This window comes from Perca fluviatilis, chromosome 7 (assembly GCF_010015445.1).
Source record: "Perca fluviatilis chromosome 7, GENO_Pfluv_1.0, whole genome shotgun sequence".
NCBI classification, from domain to species: Eukaryota; Metazoa; Chordata; class Actinopteri; order Perciformes; family Percidae; genus Perca; species Perca fluviatilis.
Window position 1 is genome coordinate 34,585,522 of NC_053118.1, and position 23,095 is coordinate 34,608,616.

Sequence of the window (23,095 nt, forward strand, 5' to 3'; positions counted from 1 at the left end):
TGTCCGTAGGCTACGTCCAGACGCTAACCGTGCGTCGCCGTTTACGTCGGGATATTGCCAATTGATCACAAATGCCATGTATACAGGAGTAACTCTCTCTGCTCACGCATGTAAACGGGTTATTCCGAATGTTTCAGAAACCCGAATAGTGACCTTAACCCGACCATAACCCGAAAAATTGACAGCTTGTAAACGTAGTCAATGATAACAGTGCCCCTTCAGTCTAGTCACTGTATGTTTCACAGACTTACATTAGCATACCTATATAATCAAATATCTAAATGCATTCAAATCTAAGTGTCTGCTTTTTTAAACGAGATACACAAACAGCTTTACAAAATAATTCACTGTAAATATTTATTTTCTCTTCTTTTTCTATAAAAATAAATCCCCTGAACATTTTTAGTTCTGAATACAAAATATTTAAATTGTGAAGTAGAAGTCTTCATAGTTTTATATTTATAAGCCACTTGATATTACCATGCAGAGTATGACTGCAGTGTTTAAACAGATAAAGCCTTCATTATGCAGATCCATTGTTTTTTCTCAGTACAGCTCACTGATATCCATTTATTGTTCTGGACAGACATTACACACTGACCGTCAGCAGCAGGAGGAGGATGTTGTGGTGTCCAGTAGCTGAGAGAAGAACATGATGTTTAGATCAAGGCTGATAGATTTTTATATTCAAAGTGTTTAGGAATGTGTCTCTTACCTTTGTCAGATCACTTCCATCAATCCACTTCCATCTCCCACCTTCAGCTCTCAGGCCAAACCAGTATCCATCAGTTCCTGAACTACCCACGCTGTATGTATTCAGTGCATTCTGACAACAGAGAAACAGTTATCAGATATTTAAACACTTTAATTAAATAATCACACTGTGATCTACAGACTCACAGTGTTCAAACCTGGAGAAAATACATTTCAATTTAATAATTGCGTTCATCAGTGTAAATTTCATCTAACAGATGGGGAGGACACTAAAATTTAAATTTCTTAAGAGCAATTTTTGAAGGAGACACAGATAATACATACAAAATACTTATAGACAAGATATGTGTAGTAAGTAGGCTGGCAAAGCTGTTTCATATTTAGATGACTGACTTTGTTTGGCTCATTTTCTATAACCAGTGTGTAGCATGAAAGCACGGTGGGTGGAATTAGCAAGCTAGCCAATGTTAACGGTCCGTGTACTTTTTCGTTCATTCGATTTTTATTTCATGAACAGGTATTAAAAAACAAAAAACAAATGGTTATTTGATTTTCGTTTTAAAATACCAAATTAGAAATTGAAATACAAGGTGTTTTTTCCTTTTCATGATCAAAAGGGGATGGGAGAAATTTAAAATATGCTGTGATTTTAATTTTCTATTTCATATAACAAAAAAAAACCCACTCGAAAACAGAAATGAAAAAAGGCTTGTTTTTTCATATTCAGAGACCGGATGTTGTCATTTCCAAGGCAACAGCGCCAGCGTAGCCTACCAGTGTTGCTTTCAGCCCAGGCTAAAATTACTTTGGAAACTTAACCTAACTCTTGATGATGCTTGGAGGGAATTTTATATCATAATGTCACATGTCTTTATTACCCTCTCTCCCTGCCTCCCTCTGACTCTCTGTCTCTACCCGCCGCAGACAACTTCGCCCCAAGAGAGTCGAACCAGCTGAGGAAACAGACTTTCAGTTCACGGCTGTAACGTTATCGTTATATTACCGTTAACAATCCCAGCAAACTTTCTGTTGCTGCCGTCAAGCTTGCTGATCTGGCAGAGAGTCACCGGTGGTTCGGGATCAGATCACGGGGATCAGACCTCCGGTGCTGGGTCTAATATTCTAATATTAGCTGCTGCAGCTAGCAGCTAGCCACCAGCCCTGTGACCTCCGTCCCAGGTTCGCTCCCCGGTGCTGACTATTCCATAGCCATATTTATGTAAAGGGGGGCAAAAAACGAATCATCAGTCGCTCAGGAAGTTATAGGCTACAGTTTCCCTCAACTGTAGCCGGGACATTCTAACGCTAACGTAAAAAAAAAAGCTTAATGTGGTTTAATGTACCTAATGATCAATAATTACCAAATTTCTCTCTCATATTGATCCTCATAACGCTGAAAACTGTCAAAAAATCGAACCCAAAGTCCAATTATTATGGACGTTATCTGACTGATAACTGACTGATATCTGATTGATCATTCTTTAGGTACATTAAACCACGTTAAGCGTTTTAGAATGTCCCGGCTGCAGTTTAGGGAAACTGTAGCCTATAACTTCCTGAGCAACTGATCATCCGTTTTTTGCCCCCTTTACATAAATATACATAAATATGGCTATGAAATAGAATCAATTTCATAGCCATATTTATGTATATATCATGAAATACATAAATGAGGAAAAACATATGAACATAGGCATTAGTCATTATAGTTCAATAGCCTAAGTACATATGTTTTACTTATATTTATTTCAGGGGACTTTTATTTATTCCGTCTATATATATGCACGTTATATTCAAATGAAGTTTGGTTATCTCACAGACTCAGACTAAAAGCAGCTAGCCAGCCTGCCTGGCATCAGTGCATCATAGCATATCACTGCAAAGAAAATAAAATATGAATAAATCACGAGCGCGGCGGATTGCCAGCTCAGCTAGAGCGGGTAACGCCAGCTCTGCAGACGGACCAGAGTCAGTCACCACCGGGGAGCGAACCGGGGACCGAGGTCACAGGGCTGGTGGCTAGCTGCTAGCTGCAGCAGCTAATATTAGAATATTAGACCCAGCACCGGAGGTCTGATCCCCGTGATCTGATCCCGAACCACCGGTGACTCTCTGCCAGATCAGCAAGCTTGACGGCAGCAACAGAAAGTTTGCTGGGATTGTTAACGGTAATATAACGATAACGTTACAGCCGTGAACTGAAAGTCTGTTTCCTCAGCTGGTTCGACTCTCTTGGGGCGAAGTTGTCTCCGGCGGGTAGAGACAGAGAGTCAGAGGGAGGCAGGGAGAGAGGGTAATAAAGACATGTGACATTATGATATAAAATTCCCCACAAGCATTATCAAGAGTTAGGTTAGGTTTTGTTAGGTTGTAAAAAGTTAAACCATTGGTGATGTCTGATAAAAATATACTTTTAGTTAAATGAACACTGAATCAATACCGATTGCATCACACCACACCTAATCAGCATTTGACTACCCCACCCAAAAACTCAAGCTTCTAAAGAATTGATTAGGTCATGGCTGTTATTTAGCATGAATGTAAAAGCTCTAGAAGACTTATTGTTTAAACAACTTTTGGGGAGCCACTCCCTGCGGGGCCAGACTGGGTTAGAACAAAGGAAATGCATATCTCTGTAGAATCGGCACTACCATGTTAAACGACTTTTGTCAGTGACCTGGAGTAAACCTAAATTCAGAGGTGTGTCCTTATCCTGAGGGACAGGAATATAATTCGGATCCTGAGACGATCTCAGGACTGCGGACCTGTGACCCGACAAGGGAAGCATGTCTGCAGTCCGCTGGTTACAGTGTATTGTTTTGTCATGTCTCGTGACTGTTTTTATGTGACTCCACAAGGAGAAGCATGGATTCAGTTGTTTCAATGTTTTATTAAACCTTTTGCTTAACTTTCAATTCGATCCAGGCCTCTCCTTCCTCCTCAGAAATCGAACGAACACGTCTTTTAGTTTTTCCTAACAGTTTCCAAAGTCATTTTAGCCTGGGCTGAAAGCCTGGCAGGCTACGGCGCTGTTGCCTTGGAAATGACAACCTTCGGTCTCTGAATATGAAAAAACAAGCCTTTTTTCATTTCTATTTCCGAGTGATTTTATTTTTGTTATATGAAATAGAAAATGAAAATCATGGCATATTTTAAATTTCTCCCATCCCCTTTTGACCATGAAAAGGAAAAAATGCCTTGTATTTCAATTTCAAATGTTGTATTTTAAAACGAAAATCAAATAACCATTAGTTTTTTGTTTTATAATACCTGTTTATGAAATGAAAATCGAATGAACAAAAACGTACACGGACCGTTAACAATGCTAAGGAAGTAAATCTCTTTCATTGGATTATGAAATTTAAAAAGCTCTAATTTCTAGCACTGAATATATTTATGCATTGAAATTATGTATCTCAAATTTGTATTTCAAAATTTTAGTCTTCAAATGTTCAACAACTCATCTTCACCTTTAATTTTCTAAGTTTCACAAATTCAGAATATGAAATTCAAATAAAAAAATTAAATATATCAAATTCAGATGCAAAATACAATAAAATTCAACTAATATATTTTCAACTTGCTAAAATTCAATGAATTTAAATTTAAATTTAGAATACAAATATCCATTATAAGATTAACGTGAACCTGTGAATATCGGAGTTAAAAAGCTTCACAAACAATTGCAGGCGTAATGACCTCACTGTCACACACACACACACACACACACACACACACACACACACACACACACACACACACACACACACACACACACACACACACACACACAGACACACACAGGGCACAGAGAAACATATGGCATTATTTATTATTTACAAGTAGGGACGTATCCCTCCCTTCAGAAGCTGCTCTCCCACTCATCTGATTGCTGCTCTGAATCTAGAATCGATTGCTTTTCCTTGGGTTCCCGGATGTTAACACTGAATTTTAAACATCACATTTTGCAGCTGAATTTGACTTATTGAATTTTGAGAAAAGAATCCCACGAGTCCCTCGACTTCTGTTTAGCATTAAAGCAACACTCTGTAACTTTTAGCTGCAGCTGTAGTTCCAATAAGACAACCTGTAAAAACCGGGAAAAGTTACATAGTGTTGCTTTAATATAAAGGTAGAAAACCAAGCAGTGGACCAAACCACTGTGAGGAAAGGGAGGGGGACTCAACATGTTTCTAAACTTAAAACCCATTTGTTGCCCTGTTTGCATTTGTATTATTTTACTACTTACAGAATTACTTGAAGTATTTAATTATGTAGCATACACAGCGTGGTTTTAATGACATTTTAAGGGGGGGGGATAACCCTCAGATGGGGTGGGTCCTGACCCCCCCGATTCCTCCGCAATTTCCACCTATGTGTGTCATAAAAAATGTCCACAGTTTTCTCATTACCTTTTCCTCTTCATTATGTACAACAACCAGATCTGAACCCTTTCCTCTGCAGTCTTGTCGAGCTTCTTCCCAGGTTTTCCGATGAGGAGGATCAGCGTTATTATACGCATAGCAGTTAGACCCGGTGTGTTCCCAGTCCTTCTGACAAGGTTTACACTGTCTCCCTGAAACAACAGAGACCAATCAATATACAACATTACCTCATTGTGATATTAATATTATTATTGGATCTAATTAATAGGATCTGAACATACCGTTTGTTTTTTTGGGGCAGTAGGCATCAATGCTCCACTGAGCTCGACTGACGTTGAGCTCATTCAAGTTTTTCTCCAAGTCTTGTATTCGTTTTGTTAAGTTGTTCCTCTGTGTCTCCAGCTGCTGGTTTTGTGAGTTCAGCTGCAGGTTTCGTGTTGTCAGGTTCTGGACGTCTACAGTCAGGTTTGTGATCTTGCTTTCTAAGACAGTATAGTTTTGTGTCAGGTTGCCCAACTGGACTGTCAGATTGTTGTTGTCCCTCCTCAACTTTTCATTATCTAAGCTGAGTTTCTTGTTCAGGTTTGTCAGGTTGTGATTGGCAGCCATCAGCCCACTTTCATCACTCTGATGACTTAGTGTAGCAACTGCAAAATGAAAATTAGCTTCGTAATTATGGTGATTAAGCAATATTTGTTGTTGTTGTCATTTAGCCACCTTTGGAAACTATTTCCTGTCTGTCTCACTCTAGGATTTCCAGCCTTTTGGAAGATTTCAACAAGTCCTTTGAAAAGACTCAAACCAACTGTTAGTCTGTCTCACAATGTTTTCTGACTTCCCCAAAGGACCCTGTGGTCCTCAAGCCCAAGCCCTTTAAATCATACTAAAGACTATAAACATCTGACATTGCTTAAAACAGCTGACCACTACTTTTAAGTCAACATTACTCAAACAGGAGTAAATAGTAGAATAGAATAGTACACTTGTTGGCGAAGTCTTTCAGTCACTGATTTGATGCACTTGCAAGTCTTTATGGAAGCAGGACGGTGTATGTGGGATTGACTCAAATTTAGACCGGCCACTCGCTTAAAAGGTTTTCAGAAACACGTTTCGGTGAACTATTTTCGTAAAATACTAGATCGTATTCTCAACAAGACGCCATGACACTCTGTTGGAATTCTCGAGAAGCCAGACACACGTCACGCGTTCGTCCAATCAGCTGCTGGTCAGAGGCGTGGGGCATCAACCATGGATGTATGACGTCGCGACACCACGTCGCGGTTGTGTTGCTGCTCTGCCCGGTGCATTCCAAAGAGACACTAAATGGTGATTTTTGTGGCGGTATCCGACACTGAAAACGGGTTGATATATCAGACTTTGATACACACACTCAGGGGACGGACTGGGGCTAAAAAACAGCCCTGGACTTTCTCCCAAATAAGCCCATCATCCGGCCATTCGCCCCTAGCCGTGCGCGACAGACATTAGCCAGGATGTCCTGATACTATGCCACAATACTGTAGCCTATCAGACACAGCAAGTAACATCTCAAAACCAATGATGAGAATTGGGGTTGTGTTTATTAATGAAGCCTCAGCCTTCAAATAAAAACTAAAAATGTACAATGCCATTACATTTGCATTGAAAAAAAATATACAAATAATGAAATGTCACTGGCTACAGAAACCCCAAATTACACAAACTTGTAGTTATAAAACAGTACAGAGTATTACTGACAACTCTTTCAGAGATAAAGTAGGTTACTTGCTGTACCTGAACATTACATATTCTGTAGGCCTATACCAAAACTACACTGAGAGTGTTAGTTACTACATTCTATAACAACTATTCAAATACACTGTGGCATATCAAGTTGCTGATTAGGCAGTATGATTATTGCACAGCTGTGCCTTAGGCTGGCCACAATAGAAGACCACTCTAAAATGTGCAGTTTTACTGTATTGAGTGGGTCCAGGGGGGGGGCATAACCTACGCCTGCCCATACCATAACCCCACTGCCACCATGGGCCACTCGATCCACAACGCTGATATCAGCAAACCTCTCACCCACATGAAGCCATACATGCTGTCTGCCATCTGCCCTGTACAGTGTAAACCGGGATTCATCCGTGAAGAGAACACCTCTCCAAAGTGCCAGACACCATCGAACGTGAGCATTTGCCCACTCAAGTCGGTTACGACGACGAACTGCAGTCAGGCCGAGACCCTGATGAGGACGACGAGCATGCAGATGAGCGTCCCTGAGATGGTTTCTTACAGTTTGTGCAGAAATGGTATGCGGTTGGGAGGCCAGTTGGATGTACTGCCAAATTCTCTGAAACACCTTTGGAGAGGCTTATGGTAGAGAAATGAACATTGAATTCACCGGCAACAGCTCTGGTGGACATTCCTGCAGTCGGCATGCCAATTGCATGCTCCCTCAAAACTTGCAACATCTGTGGCATTGTGCTGTGTGATAAAACTGCACATTTTAAAGAGACCTGCAACATTTTTTTTTTCTTTACTGACTGGTTTTCGGACCCCTCCGGACCTCCCCAGACCCCCCCCCCCAATACAGTAAAACTGCACATTTTAGAGTGGCCTTTTATTGTGGCCAGGCTAAGGCACACCTGTGCAATAGTCATGCTGTCTAATCAGCATCTTGATATGCCACACCTGTGAGGTGGATGGATTTTCTCGGCAAAAGAGAAGTGCTCACTAACACAGATTTAGACAGATTTGTGAACAATATTTGAGAGAAATAGTTCTTTTGTGTACATAGAAAAAGTCTTAGATCTTTTAGATCAGCTCATAAAAAATGGGGGCAAAAACAAAAGTGTTGCGTTTATAATTTTGTTGAGTGTATAATGTAAATGTATATAATATGTGTTGCTTTGTGTTAAAGAATTAGCATTGAATAACCTATTTAATATTTTGTCAATGTCATATTACACTTTTAATTTATATTACGGCTGTGAAATGATGAAAATGACTAGGCCCTATCAATTTAGTCTGTGAAGCTTTCACAAACAACCTCCAGGTCTTTGCCAGTTCCACAATAGTAAACGCAAATATGAAAGACAAGGAAAAACTGCACTCTGATGGAAGACAGACAGAATGTGCAAGCTAGGATTTTTTGGTTAAACTTTTGGTTAAATTTGCTGAATTATTTAGCCCCCTTCCCTGTTTGTTCCCACTTTTAGAGTGGTACCAATGCATGCCTGATGTTTTCCTGTTTAATTCAATACCATAGTCTTCATCCTAGCAGCAAAAGTGAGCTCACTATAACCTCTCATATACAACCAAGTGAAATCGCGGTCAATTATTAAACACGTTAAGTTTGAGAGCACTAAATGCCACGATAATTTTCATAATCATGATGCACACCCATGTTGATAGCCCTATTATGCAGTTTGCTAAGATAGGGATAAAGGCAGCCTATTATAATGTGTCCTACTCCTGGCACTTGCTGATGTGAAATTAACTCACGTCTAATGATTATAGGACTACTCTTCTTCTTCAGTTTTATTTTTACACGTAGCATTTAAGTGATTGTATTAGCACCCCCTGCTGTTGGTTGTTAATATCTCTTTATTAGACTTTTTGGCTGGACTTTTCCCGAACGCACAGATTGTCAGTCCGTCCCTGCACACACTAATGTATCGTTAGTGGACACATTTATTGTTGGTTTGGGTCTGATCCTGGGATTTGTTTACAACAACAAAAAATATGGAATATCACTTGACTTCACTTTTAATTCCTTTTATGCATACAGTGCATGTGTATTTTCATTGGGGCTTCTGTTTCATTCTGAATGAGGCAAATTCATGACTTATATCAAATATTCGTTTCAGACAAAAACTATTACTCTTTAAGGTTTGTCTCATGTCTAAGTGTGAGTTCATGCATGGACTGCCTGTTCAGTATACTTACGTTGGTAGACGACGATGACTGCTATGATACCCAACAGCAGAATGACACAAAGGATCCCCAAACAACAGGCCAGCCGCTGATACTGGAGACGTCTGTTGTTTGCTTTCTTTTCTAGCAAGGATCCTGCTGAGAATAAGAAAAGGATTTATTGCCAAGTAAGTAGTAACATTTTTATTTTTGATTTTATAACTTACCGTTTGTGACAGCAGTTTCTTCAGTTGTTTTATTCTGCCCCTTCACTTCATCGTACACAGTTTCCTCCTCCTTTCTAGCTGCAAGGTTGAAGGACACAATCTCGTAGTTAATTACTGCGTAGTGGGGAAATAAAGACTTTAAAGGCTTATTTTTTTTACGTCAAAGTAACAAAAAAATCCCTTGTGATGAGGATCGCTTTATGATACAGAGGCCCTAAAGCGCCCTAAGTAATATATTTTATATCGTAAGGGACCGTTCGGTATTTATTGAATGGACCACCGGAGGAAAATAGGGGAGGCTCATGTCTTTTTATTCTTTGTTGAGGGGATGGTTACCCACGTTTTTTTAGTCTGGGGGGGTCACCCAACTTTTGTATTCATAAAACAGCAAAATTTCAAAGTGGCTTGTTTGGTGCATATTTTTCCATGTAGCTCTTAGTCTCGGCCCTCCTTCGCTACCAGATTTGTCTGACCCATGAGTTTGCTGTGGGGCAGGGGGAGCACTGCTCCCCTGGTGGCTGAAATGGGCAATTGCATTGTTTAAAAAATGAGTGGAATAATTACATCTGGCATGACCAGATATTTTATAAATATGTTAAATAACACAAAACTAAATGGTGGTAGGTAATACATCTGATTTCATATACTGCTTTAGTAAAAAACATATTACCTGGCTGACGATGGGAGCAGCAGGATGTAAAAAACGAAAATTACTGTTGCACTATGTCTGGACATCTTACCGTGCCAAGGTTGCAATAAAGGTTTCCTAAATGCCACATTTGATGTCAGCTTAATAATTGATTGCGGGTTTTGTGTAGATTTGGACTTTTAATACGTTTATTCCACTTTGTTTAAATGGCGAGGTGGAGAGGCCTCGTTCGATCACCTGTTTGGAGCTGGCTGGTGAATGTGACGCGCGCAGTAGGCCTTGCTGGATACACCGTGACTCTGTTTGTGGATATACTTCGCTGTGAATTACTTTTTTTTCCATGTCATTGGATTACTGCAAAATACGTATCTTTTTTCTCAACATTTCATGGTGTGATTGCGCTTGGTTTCTGCATTTGGGGAGGCATTTCAACAGTCTGTAGGTCGAACACTGAGGGCTAGATTTACTAACACTAGCGCAGTTTGCGCTGCGTCCGTTTATGCGAGTTCGGTAATAGCGCACGCTATGCTTCCACAGTTTGCGTAGTATTTATCAACCCTGACACCCATCAGGCAATCAGCGTCTTTCTCCGCCCACTAGACCGTAAATTGCGCTGTAGCAAAGCGGTACTGGTGCTATGATATGGCTGAGTGCAGACTGCGATATTCCCACTGCTGATGCTATGACTGTTTGAAATGATCCTGATGCCAATATTTGTAATGTAGCGAGGAGTTTAACAACTGCTGGAATGGGATGTGAACGCTGAGTGGGAGATTCAATTTCATCTTTGATTTCTTCCAGTAACTCTAATATTGCATGGCTGCTTGATCTGTAACGCTAAATGATGTTGTGTTCACTGACAAAGTGTGATTCTTGTGTTAAAAATATTTTCAGTCTAGCCTATGTCTTCGTCTTGCTCAAATTACTGTTGCCATTTCACCAGCGGCATATAAAGGTCTACGAGGAAACTCGACTGCGGCTGGTTTAAAGAGGCGGAGAATTTCCCCCCAGAATAGAGGCGCGCTCTTACTGACAGTCTTTGTAAATACCACGGAATATATAATTAGGTGCACTTTGCGCTTATCCTCCCACCTTTTTGGGTGGAACTCCCACTTTCCCCACGACCCTCCCACGAACGCATATTGAAAGCGCAACTTATCTCTTATCGATCATGTGGCAGACAATCTGCGATTTTACCCAAGTGCGCCGTGTTTGTAAATAGCCCGCATCGGTAACGTCCGTCTTTGCGACCAATTAGCGCCTGGAAACAGGCGCAAACGGCTTGATAAATCTAGCCCTGAGTGTTCACTGTTACATTTTAGTTGAATTTTCATTTCGCCACCGTCTGTCTATTCCGTTCCAAGACAGCCGTGCCGCGATTGGATTGCATAAGGGCGAATTGTTAAATTGTTACAATGTAATTTAAAATCTGCTTTAAAAATAAACATATATGTTTTGAATATTATGTTCAACTTCGGCAGCTTTGCCTATGTGCTAAAACATGCAATGACTGAGGAAGCCTAGTGATGAGTCCATAGCAACCAGTGTTCAATTTATTTCCCAGTGTCCTTTGCTGAATGGTCTCGATGTTTTATTGTTTTATTTCATGTGAATACTAGTTCACTAGAGGAGTAACTTAGTATTTGAAGTAATGCAGTAATGCAGGAAGTGTGCATTTAGTTTCCATGCTTATTGTGTTTCCACAACAATGTTAGTGAGTAAATCTACTGAAATGGTGTGATGCATAAGATGAGAAAGCAGAGGTTAACTCATGTATGTCATAGCTGGAACAAATCAAAGGGTCTCTGTACATCTATGCCAAGTGCAAACTAGCACATTGGGCATCAATAAATTGCTAGGAAGGTTCATGCTTTTTTTTCAAATCACTTTGGAGGGTCATAGAAAAAATAATAGGCTACTGGCGAAGGGAGGGTCAAGTCTATTTAGACTAAAGATCCCAAAACTCCTCCGGTGGCCCCTTGAAATAAATAACGAACAGTCGCTAAGCACAAGATAACTTGTGGGAACAAGTTAATTATCTAGGTGATATTTTTTTAATCTTGTACAAACAAGACAATAACTTGTTCCCAACTTGTGCACGCACAATAAAAAAGCTGCAGTATGTTTCATAAGTCATTACATGCTTTTATTTTTACACAGGGGATTGTCAGTTAAAACCACAGATGTTTAAATTGTCTCACAGTTAACAGATCCTAGATAAAAGAGGAAACTTTGCCTTTTAAGGGGAAATACTTAAACGGAGTGTCTATTTGCACCCCCGGTACGAATAGCCTCGGCCACACAGCTGAGCTATTTACACCCTGTGACGTAACAACAAAAAAACGTTGCTCGCGTGCACCGAAATCATGGCGGACGTTCATCTTCCATGACCGCAGAAACTGGCATATTAGGGAAGTTTTGTCTCTAAAGTTTATAACAATTCAATTTCTAGCGGAAAATGGATACTACAGTTGCGCTTTCTGTCTTCAGTGAAAGCATACAACCGTTAGTTTGTTAGTTAGTACCTATTTTTTTGTATACAGTATGGTTACCTAGCAACCGAGGCTTGAAGAAAGCAACTGGTAAAACGTTGTTCAACTTCCTGAAAGAACTGCTAGGTGAGTGGTTGGTGTGCTTACCTTTGGTATGGGAGTTTGGTGTTCGATTCCCCTGTGAGGTGATCTTATTTTTTTAAATTTGGATTGGATAATTTGCATGCAATTGCGCAAGTCAGGACCCGCGAACGCGTATGTATTTTTTTTTTTTTTGCAGGGTGGTAGGGGAAGACTCATGAATATGCCTGCTCTGGTTGGGTTGGTTAGGTTTAGGCAAGAGGAGTGGGATGGTTATGGTTAGGGTAAGAATGTCAGGGCGATAATATTCCAAAAAGGTGTAATACATGAGTAGTATGGATAACTGTGTGTAAATATATGCCAAGGTACTGTAAATGCACAGGGGTGCAAATAGCATACATTGATATTTGTACCAGGGGTGCAAATAGCATACACTTCTAATTGTACCAGGGTACAAATAGCATACTGCTAATTGTACCAGGGGTGCAAATAGCATACACTGCTAATTGTACCAGGGGTGCAAATAGCCTCACCCATACTTAAAACACTTTAAATATGGCGCCCAGATAGCTCAGTTGGTAGAGCGGGCGGCCATGTGTAGAGGTTTACATCTCGACGCAGCGGACCCGGGTTCGATTCCGACCTGTGGCCCTTTGCTGCATGTCATTCCCCCTCTCTCTCCCCTTTCACTTCTTCAGCTGTCCTGTCATTAAAGGCCTAAAATGCCCAAAAATATAATCTTTAAAAAAAAAAAAAAAAACACTTAAAATATTTGGATACACATTTTCCTGACAGGGTTTAGTAGCTGTGGTCTTGGTGGAATCTCCACTGTGGGTTACGTACTGTAAACAGTCAATACTAAACAAAAGACCATCAGTTTACATCCAAAATGAGTTCAGGGAATGGTAACTGCAGTTAAACTTCTTTGAAATTAAATTGAAATGGGCCATTCCAGTTGGTAGAAGAATTCAAGTTTGAAAGTAAAATTCAATGCAGAGGACAGAGTCAATCTTATCTTATCGCAGCTGAAGATTGTGCAGGATTTGAATAGTGTGGGTTTTCTTGGTTATTTGATAAGACGTATGTTGTATTAAATAAGACAAAAACTAGAAATATGTTCTTTTTAGATAGTAAACAAACAGAGTTATACCCTAGTTACACACATTACACCTACAATATTGCCATTTTAGAAACCACATATAACACCGTAGGACTATTGGACTCAAAATATATATACTTAGACACTATTATAACAAAATATGCTCTAAGTAGAAACCAAATAGATCTTATTACACTGTTAAGACACTATTTTACATGATTATAGTGAACAAAAACCTAATTCAATTCCATATCACATCCTAAATATGCTGCAGTTAGACTCTATTCTACCCATACCACCAAAATTATGCACCTATTTGGATTCACTATTCTGATCAGAACTGCATTTTCTATTCAGTAATAGTGAAGAAAATACCAGTACAAGATATCAACATTGCATATGATCACATGAACAAAGATACAGTATGTTATTCATACTGATAGCATGATATGTTTTATGATATGTATTTTTGATACACTATTTAAAAAAAAACTAAACTTACCTTGGGGTGGAGGATGACTGTTACGTTTGAATACAACCGAAGCGTAGTTAACCTCCCCCTCCGCCATGGTTACAGTCGCTCTGTTGGGTTCTGTCTGACTTTCAGACAGAGAAGTACTGCTGAAATTAATCCACCGCGCATATTCATTGGACAACTGGTTGGTTCCTCTGTTAGGATAAGTCTGTCAGTCTGAAAAGAACAACTTCTGCTTTTGGTTGAAAAAGTAATTTGCATTCATGACTGGCTGAATATGATCACCCAGTCATGAATGTAAATAAACATTGTGTATAGTGTTCTTGACTTTGCCATTCAACGTGCTGCCATAGCTGCCTGAGAAAGTCCTTGCCCCTAAAAAGTAATCACATCACCGGAGTGGCCATCCTTACTGAATCAGCACCCCCAAATTTTAACTCCATCGATGCCCACAGACTTGATAAGAAAGAAGGAGGAGTAGCTATACTTTTTTCAGACTTGTTTCAATGTAAACCGGTATTATTTAGAAATGCTGCTGCTGTCTTGGAATGTTCTCATGTTTTACTCCCGATTGTACAGAGATTGCAAAGTATTCTATTTTTTTTGGATGAATTCTCTGAACTGCTGTCCATAATCTTTATGGAATACGACGGTCTAACGATATCAGGTGGTTTTTACATTTTTCATGATAACCCCAATGAACACAATGCTAAAGAACTGTCTCTGGACCCACCAATGAAGGGGTCATCATTTGTTACAGATATTGATGCTGCTCTGTCTGATCATCTCTGTATTTTTCTTGAAACTCTCTATCGCTCGTGACATACTTTTTAGATCAAAGAATGTTAAATGATGATCTCTTTGACAAATTTGAATCAGGTTTTTGACCCCAGCCTTAGTGTTACTAGATCTTAAGCCTGCCTTTGACACTGTGACACTGTTGACCATGCATTACTTTTAGACAGACTGGAAATCTGGGTTGGGCTCTCTGGCACTGTCTTTACATTGGTTCAGGTCCTGTTTGTAGGACAGAGACTGTTTTGTTTCCAACGCAAACTACACATCAGAGCGAAGAGACATGACGTGGGTTACCTCAAGGTTCAATTCTGGGACCTTTCTTATTCAACCTATATATGCCCCCACTAAGCTTAATAACAGACAAAAACAATCACTCACCATATCTATACCATATATATATCGCGTGACTTTTGCCACCATAGACTTACTGTGTCTATGCATTGACCTAGTCAATGACTGGATGTACCAAAACTTGTACCAAAACTGGATGCAACTAAACAGAGTCTGAGCTAATTGTCTTTTGTGCCAAAAGAGAAAATTTAGGCACATCTCAATTCCCTTTTTTAAGCCTAAAAACTAAATCAGAAATTATTAAGTCATTATTGATCTGATATCTTAGATCCTGAATCAAATCTATAAAAATATTACCTACTACCATCTTAAAAACATTTTAAGAACAAGAGAATACATGTCCAAATAGCACCTAGAAAAACAAAATTCATTTTTTAAAAAAAAAAAAAAAAAAAAAAGAACACAATAATCCAATACGCACACCCACAGTGGCGCTAGAGTGGTTTTGACACTTGATTGACGCAACTTCTGTGTGGAAATACAGCCGCAACATCACACATTGTCACACTTTTGCTGTAAGAAAGAAAACTATTTTTTTTGCTCACCAATGCTCATATAAATGTAGTTTGAGACAGTCGAATATGTGTTTAACTTATGTTTTTGTTCAGCAAAGGTTTATATTCAATCAATTAATAAATAAATAAATCACACAAGGTACTTTAAGCTGTCCCCCCTCTCCACAGAGGCCCTGTGGATATTAACAGGGGCTTACTTCCTACAGTACCATGCTTCTTCCCAAAGTCAACTATCATCTCTTCAGTCCTGAGACCAGCAGGTCAGGTCCTCTACTTCATTCAGGTATTTTCATTAACTACGTTTACATGCACATAACATTCCGGTTTTTGCCCTTATACCGAAAAAGACGATATTCCCGACTAAGCTGTTTACATGGCTAATGAAAGAGAATATTACACTAATATTCCCGTTTACATGTAGCCGTGCAAAATACAATTTTTTCATAGTTTACAAGTGGCGGAGGACTTGTTGGACCATGCGAACACAGCGTCCCTCTTTCATTCCTTTAATCATCTTCTTGAAGAGGTCAGCGTAGAGATGTGTGCGGATATCCAAAAACCTGTTGATATCTAAGTCTTTGATATTGTTTAAAAGTAGCTGTGTTTCTCCTTCTTATCGGGTCTAGAGCCTTGCAAACTGTTGGCTGGTTGGTTTGTTTACAGCAACCATAGTAACACACAGAGCTGACCATAAGCCGTAAACAGCCACGAGGCCCTAAACTGCGATGAAAATCCCAATTGACAAACATATTCCGAATGTATACATGTCCAAAGGATGCTTTGCCAGACCCTCCTTTGCAGTGTGGAGGGAGGTATGGCAATGTGAGACTAGATGCAGTTTGATTCCCAATACCTGTATGTTGAGCACACTAGAGCAGTGTTTCTCAAATGGGGGTACCCGTACCCCTAGGGGCAGAGATGGGAGTAAGTCACACATGGGCAAGTCACAAGCAAGTCTCAAGTCTTAACCTTCAAGTCTCAAGCAAGTCCAAGTCATTTTTTGTAACAATCAAGCAAGTCAAGTCAAGTCATAGCTATGGTCAAGCAAGTCATAAGTCAAGTCATACCAAAGTTTCCATTTTTAAACAAGCTAAAGAATAAAAAGTTGTATTTGCATTTTTTACTCAATATTCAAAAGACATTACGTCCACATACATCTGAAGAGTTTAAATTAACACAGATAAAAAAGCACAGCCTAAAACTGATATTAGGCCAACAATAAATCAAAATTGTTCAATATGCCTCAAACATGACATCAAATCATGAAATTCATTCAAACAATTCAAGTATAATGGTTCCTAAGTCAAATAATATTCTTCAAACATGCCTCACTTTTATGAGACAGAAACACATCCTTTAACCTTTCCTTCTCTTAAAGAACAAAACATATTCTTATGAGGAGCTGAATCCCACCACCTTTGCTTATCACATGGAATGGAAAGTATATGTGGTGATATTTGTGTGTATTTGTGAGTGAATGTGTGCGTGTTTGAGAAAGAGTGAGTGAAAAGTTATTAATATTGGTGAGTGAATGTGGGCATGTGCGTGTGTGCTTTATTCACATACTTACGTCTGCATGTGTGTGTGTGTTTATGAGAGAGAGAGAGAAAGAGAGAGAGAGAGAGAGAGAGAGAGAGAGAGAGAGAGAGAGAGCAGTTTGTGTTGTGTGTGCAGGCCTGTGTGCCTAGTTTTATTCGCTCTTACCGCCACCTTAAACAAAGAGGGGAGGGTGTGCTTATTCAAGGTCCGAAAACTGAAGGGAGTTCTGTCCATCACAAACGTCCAAATAGTGGTTCAGCTGAATATGGGGACTGAAACCCGAATCTCTCCCGATTTGAAGTGTCTGATGAAATTCGACGTCGGAAAATTTTTGTACTGCAGACCTTGCAAACTGCCGTTCGTTTTTTTCTTTACCTGGTCAGATGTGTAATCCTTATAGCCAAACTTTATTATTTTCTGTGCAGAGGGACATAGGCGCCGATTTATGTTTTCCTCCGTGGGTGCTCACACGCGCACACCCTTTAAAAAAAAGTGTTTGCATTTCAGAACCTTAGGAAATGGACAGCGGCCGACACGAACACACACGCCATAATAAAGCCGTAAAGTAGGCCTAGCCTATAGGCTATCGTTCAACTCAGGATAGCGCCACTTATCACTAATACAGATAGGATTGGAGATGAAAAGATTAATGTAAAACTGAACTGGCAGTCTGGCACACGTGGGTGGTCAGTATTTTCCGTGGGTGCTCGAGCTGATCTGCTTGTGCGTGAAGTTAAAGCGCACAAGCAGATCATATCATAATACTATTTCACATTGTAATAGTTTTAAATTTTTAATCATTTGCATGTTTATGTGCTCCTGCACACTCCCTGTGCCTGTGTGTAACAAGTGTGCGGGTGTGAGTCTAGGCACTAATTTGCTGTTAAAATAACAATGAAATGCTGCGTTATTGACTTTAGACCAGGTTTTTGTTGGTTAATGGCGCAATCACTTCCCGCTGCCTCAAGATAGCAATACGCCCAGAATGCACCAGAATACACCTCCATGTAAGAAAGGCACGCCCATGGGCGCAAGTGCATTTGCTATTTAAACGACGCGGGCACTGTACTGGAAATTGACAACTTTGTCGGTCTTAAGGTGTGGACACACAGGGCCGATTATCGCCCGTTGGACAGTCTGGCGAGGTCAGTGACTCAAATCTGTTCAGTGTGTCCCGTGCCGTCTTCCATCTGGGGGGCTGTCGGCGTTCATTTTGGCCGACCTGACATGTTCAGTCGCCGGCAGGGCAATCGGGACTCACCCGGAAATGGCGAGCGGAATGAGGTGACTAGAGTTTCTCAAAATCTGATAAAATCTTTTAAACTGACCTTTGTCAATCTGAAATGAAGACAGATTCAGGAATTTTTTACAGGATTTTAGCACAATATGAGATCGTATTCCGAACGAGCCGCCATGACAGTCTGGCTTTGAATTTCCAGCAAAGACACTTGCGTCGGGCTTCGCGCTGCGCCGAATGCAAGATAGGGCCCAGAGTGTTTCAGGCAGAGGTGATGCAGCAACGGGCAGTATAACGGGGAATATAATGTTATTTTAACACCAAAGCATGTAAACCTATTCTAGTAGAGATTGTCCTGTTACCATCATCAGGGTTATTGACATAACTCCTCCAGAGCGGATACACTGTTATATACAACCGTTTTCACAGGCTGAGCAGTTACTCATGACTAATCAACTAGATCCCATTTAATGGTAGTTATCTGTGGTAGGGTAGCGGTTGTTGTACTAGCAGTACTTGAGATATTCCCATTTTAATACCTAAATGCTGTGTACATTTATTTTACAACTTACCATTTGTGTCAGTTGGTTCGTTTGTCTCACTTTGCCCCTTCACTTCATCGTACACGGTTTCCTCCTCCTTTTTAGCTGAAAAGTTGAAGGACACAATAACAGTGAATTGACAAAGACTTTTAAAAGTTTATTCCATTATTTGAAACCCTGATGAGGATTGGTTTTGTACGGATGCCCTTAAGTGCCATAAGGGGATTTATTTTTTTAAATCTTGTAAGCACATGACAATAACCTGTGGTGACAAGTTAATTAGAAGTTAATCTTAGAAGTATAGCATACTGTTGGGTGTAATGCTTTATATTTGTATGTATTTTAGAATCTATGATTAGATTTTAGTATTTATTTTATATTGAAATTGCATTATTAATTGTATGTGTTTTTTTGTCAACCTCCCCAGAGACTACAGATGAAAATTAAAGAGTTCAGAAGAACAGACACCATATTATGAAGAGACCTCTATTCAAGTTAGTTTTTTTTTTGACAATGACAAGCTGTTAAAAAGGTTTTTCTCACACAGAACTGTCAAAGAAAACTGAAGATTATGTAAATGTCAGATGTCCAAACCTAGATAAAAGGGGAACCTGTCTTTTAAAGGGAAATACTTTACAAATAACAATACATGTTATCCTGACCAGTTTTAAGAAGCTGTGGTCTGGGTGGAATCTCCAGTGTGGGTCACGTAATGTGAACAGGCAATACTCAACCAACGTTGAGAAATTGATATCGCTTTATCTGTGTTTTAAATGTTTTTTTTAATCGTTTTTGTTGTTTTTCCCAACTTTTTGTCCTATTTTTATTTTTATTTTTTTCTGTGCTTATTTCGACATCCCATATTTTCTAATATAAAAAAAGCTTTGAAAACGGGTCAAATTTTGACCCAAGGACAACATGAGGGTTAAATCCAATGTCAGTTCAGAAATTGCAGGATTAGTTGACAAAAGGATTAAAATTTTATCAAAATTTCCTCAATGCAAGTCTTTCTTAACTGATTAACAGAACTTTGTTCATCTAGATTTGAATTTTTATGGGGTTTTCTTGGTTTATTTGTTCACACTTTATTTAACGGTAACCTACTCTAATAAGTCGTAGGTTGTATCAAATTAGAGAAAAACTAAAATATTTTCTTATTAGACAGTAAACAAACACAGTTATACCCTAATTAGCCACCAAACGCCTAAATTATAGCTGCACTAGAAACTGCATACAATGCTGTTGGCCTATTGAACCCAAATTATTAAAATATATATACTTAGACACCAATATACCAAATTATACTCCAAGTAGGAAACCAAATAGGAGATCCTAATACACTGTTGGACACAATTTTGCAGGATTATAATTTAGAAATCAATAAAATGTTAAAAAAAAACTGCCTTCAGGCAGAGAATGTTTGTTACTTTTGAATACGACCGAAGTGTAGTTAACTTCCTCCTCCGCCATGGTTACAGTCGCTCTGTTGGGGTCTGTCTGACTTGCAGACAGAGAAGTATTGCTCAAATTAATCCACCGCGAATTGTCTGAGGAGAGCTGGTTGTTTCCTCCATTCGGTTTTCACTCTGAAAAAGTACAACTTCTGCTTTTGGTTGAGAAAGTCATTTGGATCCATGACTGGCTGAATATGAACTTCAAAACCAAATACAATGTGCTCTTGTAACGTGGAAATACAATCTTCAAATAAAAGGCGATATTACAAACAATGCACATGCCGCGAGAGGATTGCTCTCACAATGCTGTGACTTTGGACTGTGGATGTTTGCTTGGTGTAACACAATTCATACTGTCCCCGCAATAACCAGATGAACTCACCCACAGAGGCTCTTGTGTGGTTTTGACACTTGACTGATGCAAGTTGTGTGTGGAAATACACCTGCAGTGTCACACATTTCCTGTGAGAAAGAATGCTGAACACAACAATGCTCATACAGTATAAATGCATTTTAAAACAGTCCAATACGTGTTTACCGTACATCTGCTTTGTTTAGCCAAGGTTTATCTGGTTTGTTAAAGAGCTAATGGCTTTACGAGTGCCTACAGAGCACATGTTGACTTTGATCTCTCCTCTTATGAAATTTTAAACTATTTTTTTCTTGGTCATCTTTCCCCCCACATGCGTCTGCAATTTCTGTGGTTTGTCATCCAGTGCTGTTAGGCCTGCACTGAGAGTTGTTAGTATGGCTTTGATAATTATATCTTAAACCAGAAGGAATAAAAACGTAAGAGGTGAAAATCCATCCTCCATCTTGGTCCAGGGCCACTACCTGACCACAATGCTACTAAAATGGACAATACTTTTGGTGACCTTGTCATTTAAAAGCACCACCTACAGGTCAAACTGTGACCTTTAGGACACTTCTCTTTATTCAGTTTCTCAAAAAGGACAGGCTGGATTTTCATATTCAGTCACTAGAATATGAATGACATTTATTTTGGTGACCCTTGCCTGACCTTTCTTCTGTTTTCTCTATACAACAGGGATCATCAACTGGCGGCCCGCGGGCCACATCCAGCCCGCCAAAGCTTTTAGTCTGGCCCGCAGAATAATCATGAACTCTCCGCTGGAGCGGTTAATCTATGGAGACCAAAACAGATACATGTGGTTACTTAATATGCACGTGAATGACGCGATCGTTATGTTCGAGTGATGATGATGATGATGGTTGTATTATTTTGCAACAGCATCATTCATTGCAAATGAGGCATACACCCTGTGTTCAGGTCTCTGTTTTAGCTACAGAGTGAGGCCTCTCACTGCTGTAACATCTTTGTTGGCAGTCCCAAATGCGCAGTAGCTAGGTAAGATCTAGCTAGCTGTTTGTTTCTACAATTTCAGTAGTACAAGGCAGGATTAGCCGGAAGACTTCTTCTAAACAAGGGCGCACTTCCAACTTTGCGTGGAATACCTGCAGAATAGGGACATATAAGTAGTTCTTTTGTAGATTATGGTGAACAAGTGTGTGTTGTAGCAGTGTTTTACCATTCAGAAACGAGCTTGCGTGCTAGCGGTAGCATGATACGGTTAGCCACCTCGTTTCGGCTAGTGACGTAAAAAGCCATGCTGATTTTGAACAGCTCACCCGGAGACTGAAGGCTGGACACATTCAGAAACTCGTATCTCACTCAAAACAGCATGTTTTTTTTATTTTTTTCCCAAGTTTTTATGAGTGTGGAAGCACCAGAGACACAAAATAACACCCCAAATCCCAGAAAAAGTGATTTTTTTTTTCAATAATATGGGCACTTTAATAAAAGTCTATGTACTGCTTTCTGGTTCCAGATAATATTTTTTAAAGTCATGTCACGAAGGCTGCTTTGAAAGAGGAAGTCCAAAATGTAAAATCATTCTCCGGTACTTGGTACTCTATCGTTTATTTTGCTCACTTTCACATCTAAAAAGATTACAATTCTTCAGTGTGGGCCTTCTAAATGCCAAACCACAGAAGTGAGTTCGGAGTACAGTGTTTCCCCAAATATATATTTTTAGCAACACGAGCCACAGCATAAAGACCATTATGGGAGCTATACTACCTGTTGTTGAATCAATAGTAATTTGAACTGTAACTTAAAAAAGCAGAACTTCATGACAGCTTTTACATTGTCTGTGTAGAGTCTCTTTATCAAAAAGGTAGAGGAAGTTTGCAGATGGTGTGATACGTCATTGGTCTGCTAGTTATAGTTAGAACTAAAAGTTATAATAACAGTTTAACAACAGCTCTGTAGCAGACCTACCTCAACGCCACTTTAACTGGTAAATGTCTTATGACTATGGCTTTAAATCACAACTTTCCTTTTTTGAAACTAATACATGTTTCAAGCAACAGTAACTGGTGCAATACATGCACAAAAACAGAAAAAGTTATTGCAACAGCAGTTGATACTGCCAGTTGTTATTTGATACCTTTGTGCAGCTTTTATGACATTTTTTTTCCGATTATTCAAAGCATGTGAAATAGAAGCATCTGTCCCGTTGTAATACTGGGTGATGGAAGGCTGTTGCACTATTGAGAGATGCCCACTAGATGGAGATGTGGAGGTCGAGCTAAAACCTTTACCTGGCATCACCG

At 39.6% G+C, this 23,095-nt stretch overlaps 1 protein-coding gene across 4 annotated transcripts; it reads right to left on the reverse strand.

Moving 5' to 3' along the window:
* Window positions 1–105: 105 nt before the first annotated feature.
* On the reverse strand, window positions 106–14,518 carry LOC120561738 (CD209 antigen-like protein E). Of its 4 annotated transcripts, none has more exons than XM_039804969.1 (7): window positions 14,050–14,518; window positions 9,227–9,304; window positions 9,033–9,158; window positions 5,381–5,581; window positions 5,127–5,290; window positions 719–826; window positions 106–641 (listed from the first exon to the last, which is right to left on the reverse strand). In XM_039804969.1, exons 1-7 carry the CDS (start codon window positions 14,114–14,116, stop codon window positions 504–506), a joined length of 882 nt encoding a protein of 293 aa, XP_039660903.1. In that variant the 5' UTR covers window positions 14,117–14,518; the 3' UTR covers window positions 106–503. The 4 variants fall into 4 exon arrangements, with proteins under 4 accessions (XP_039660903.1, XP_039660904.1, XP_039660900.1 ...); XM_039804970.1 differs by having other exon boundaries at window positions 9,033–9,155; window positions 14,050–14,517; XM_039804966.1 differs by having other exon boundaries at window positions 5,381–5,746; window positions 14,050–14,514.
* Window positions 14,519–23,095: the final 8,577 nt, after the last annotated feature.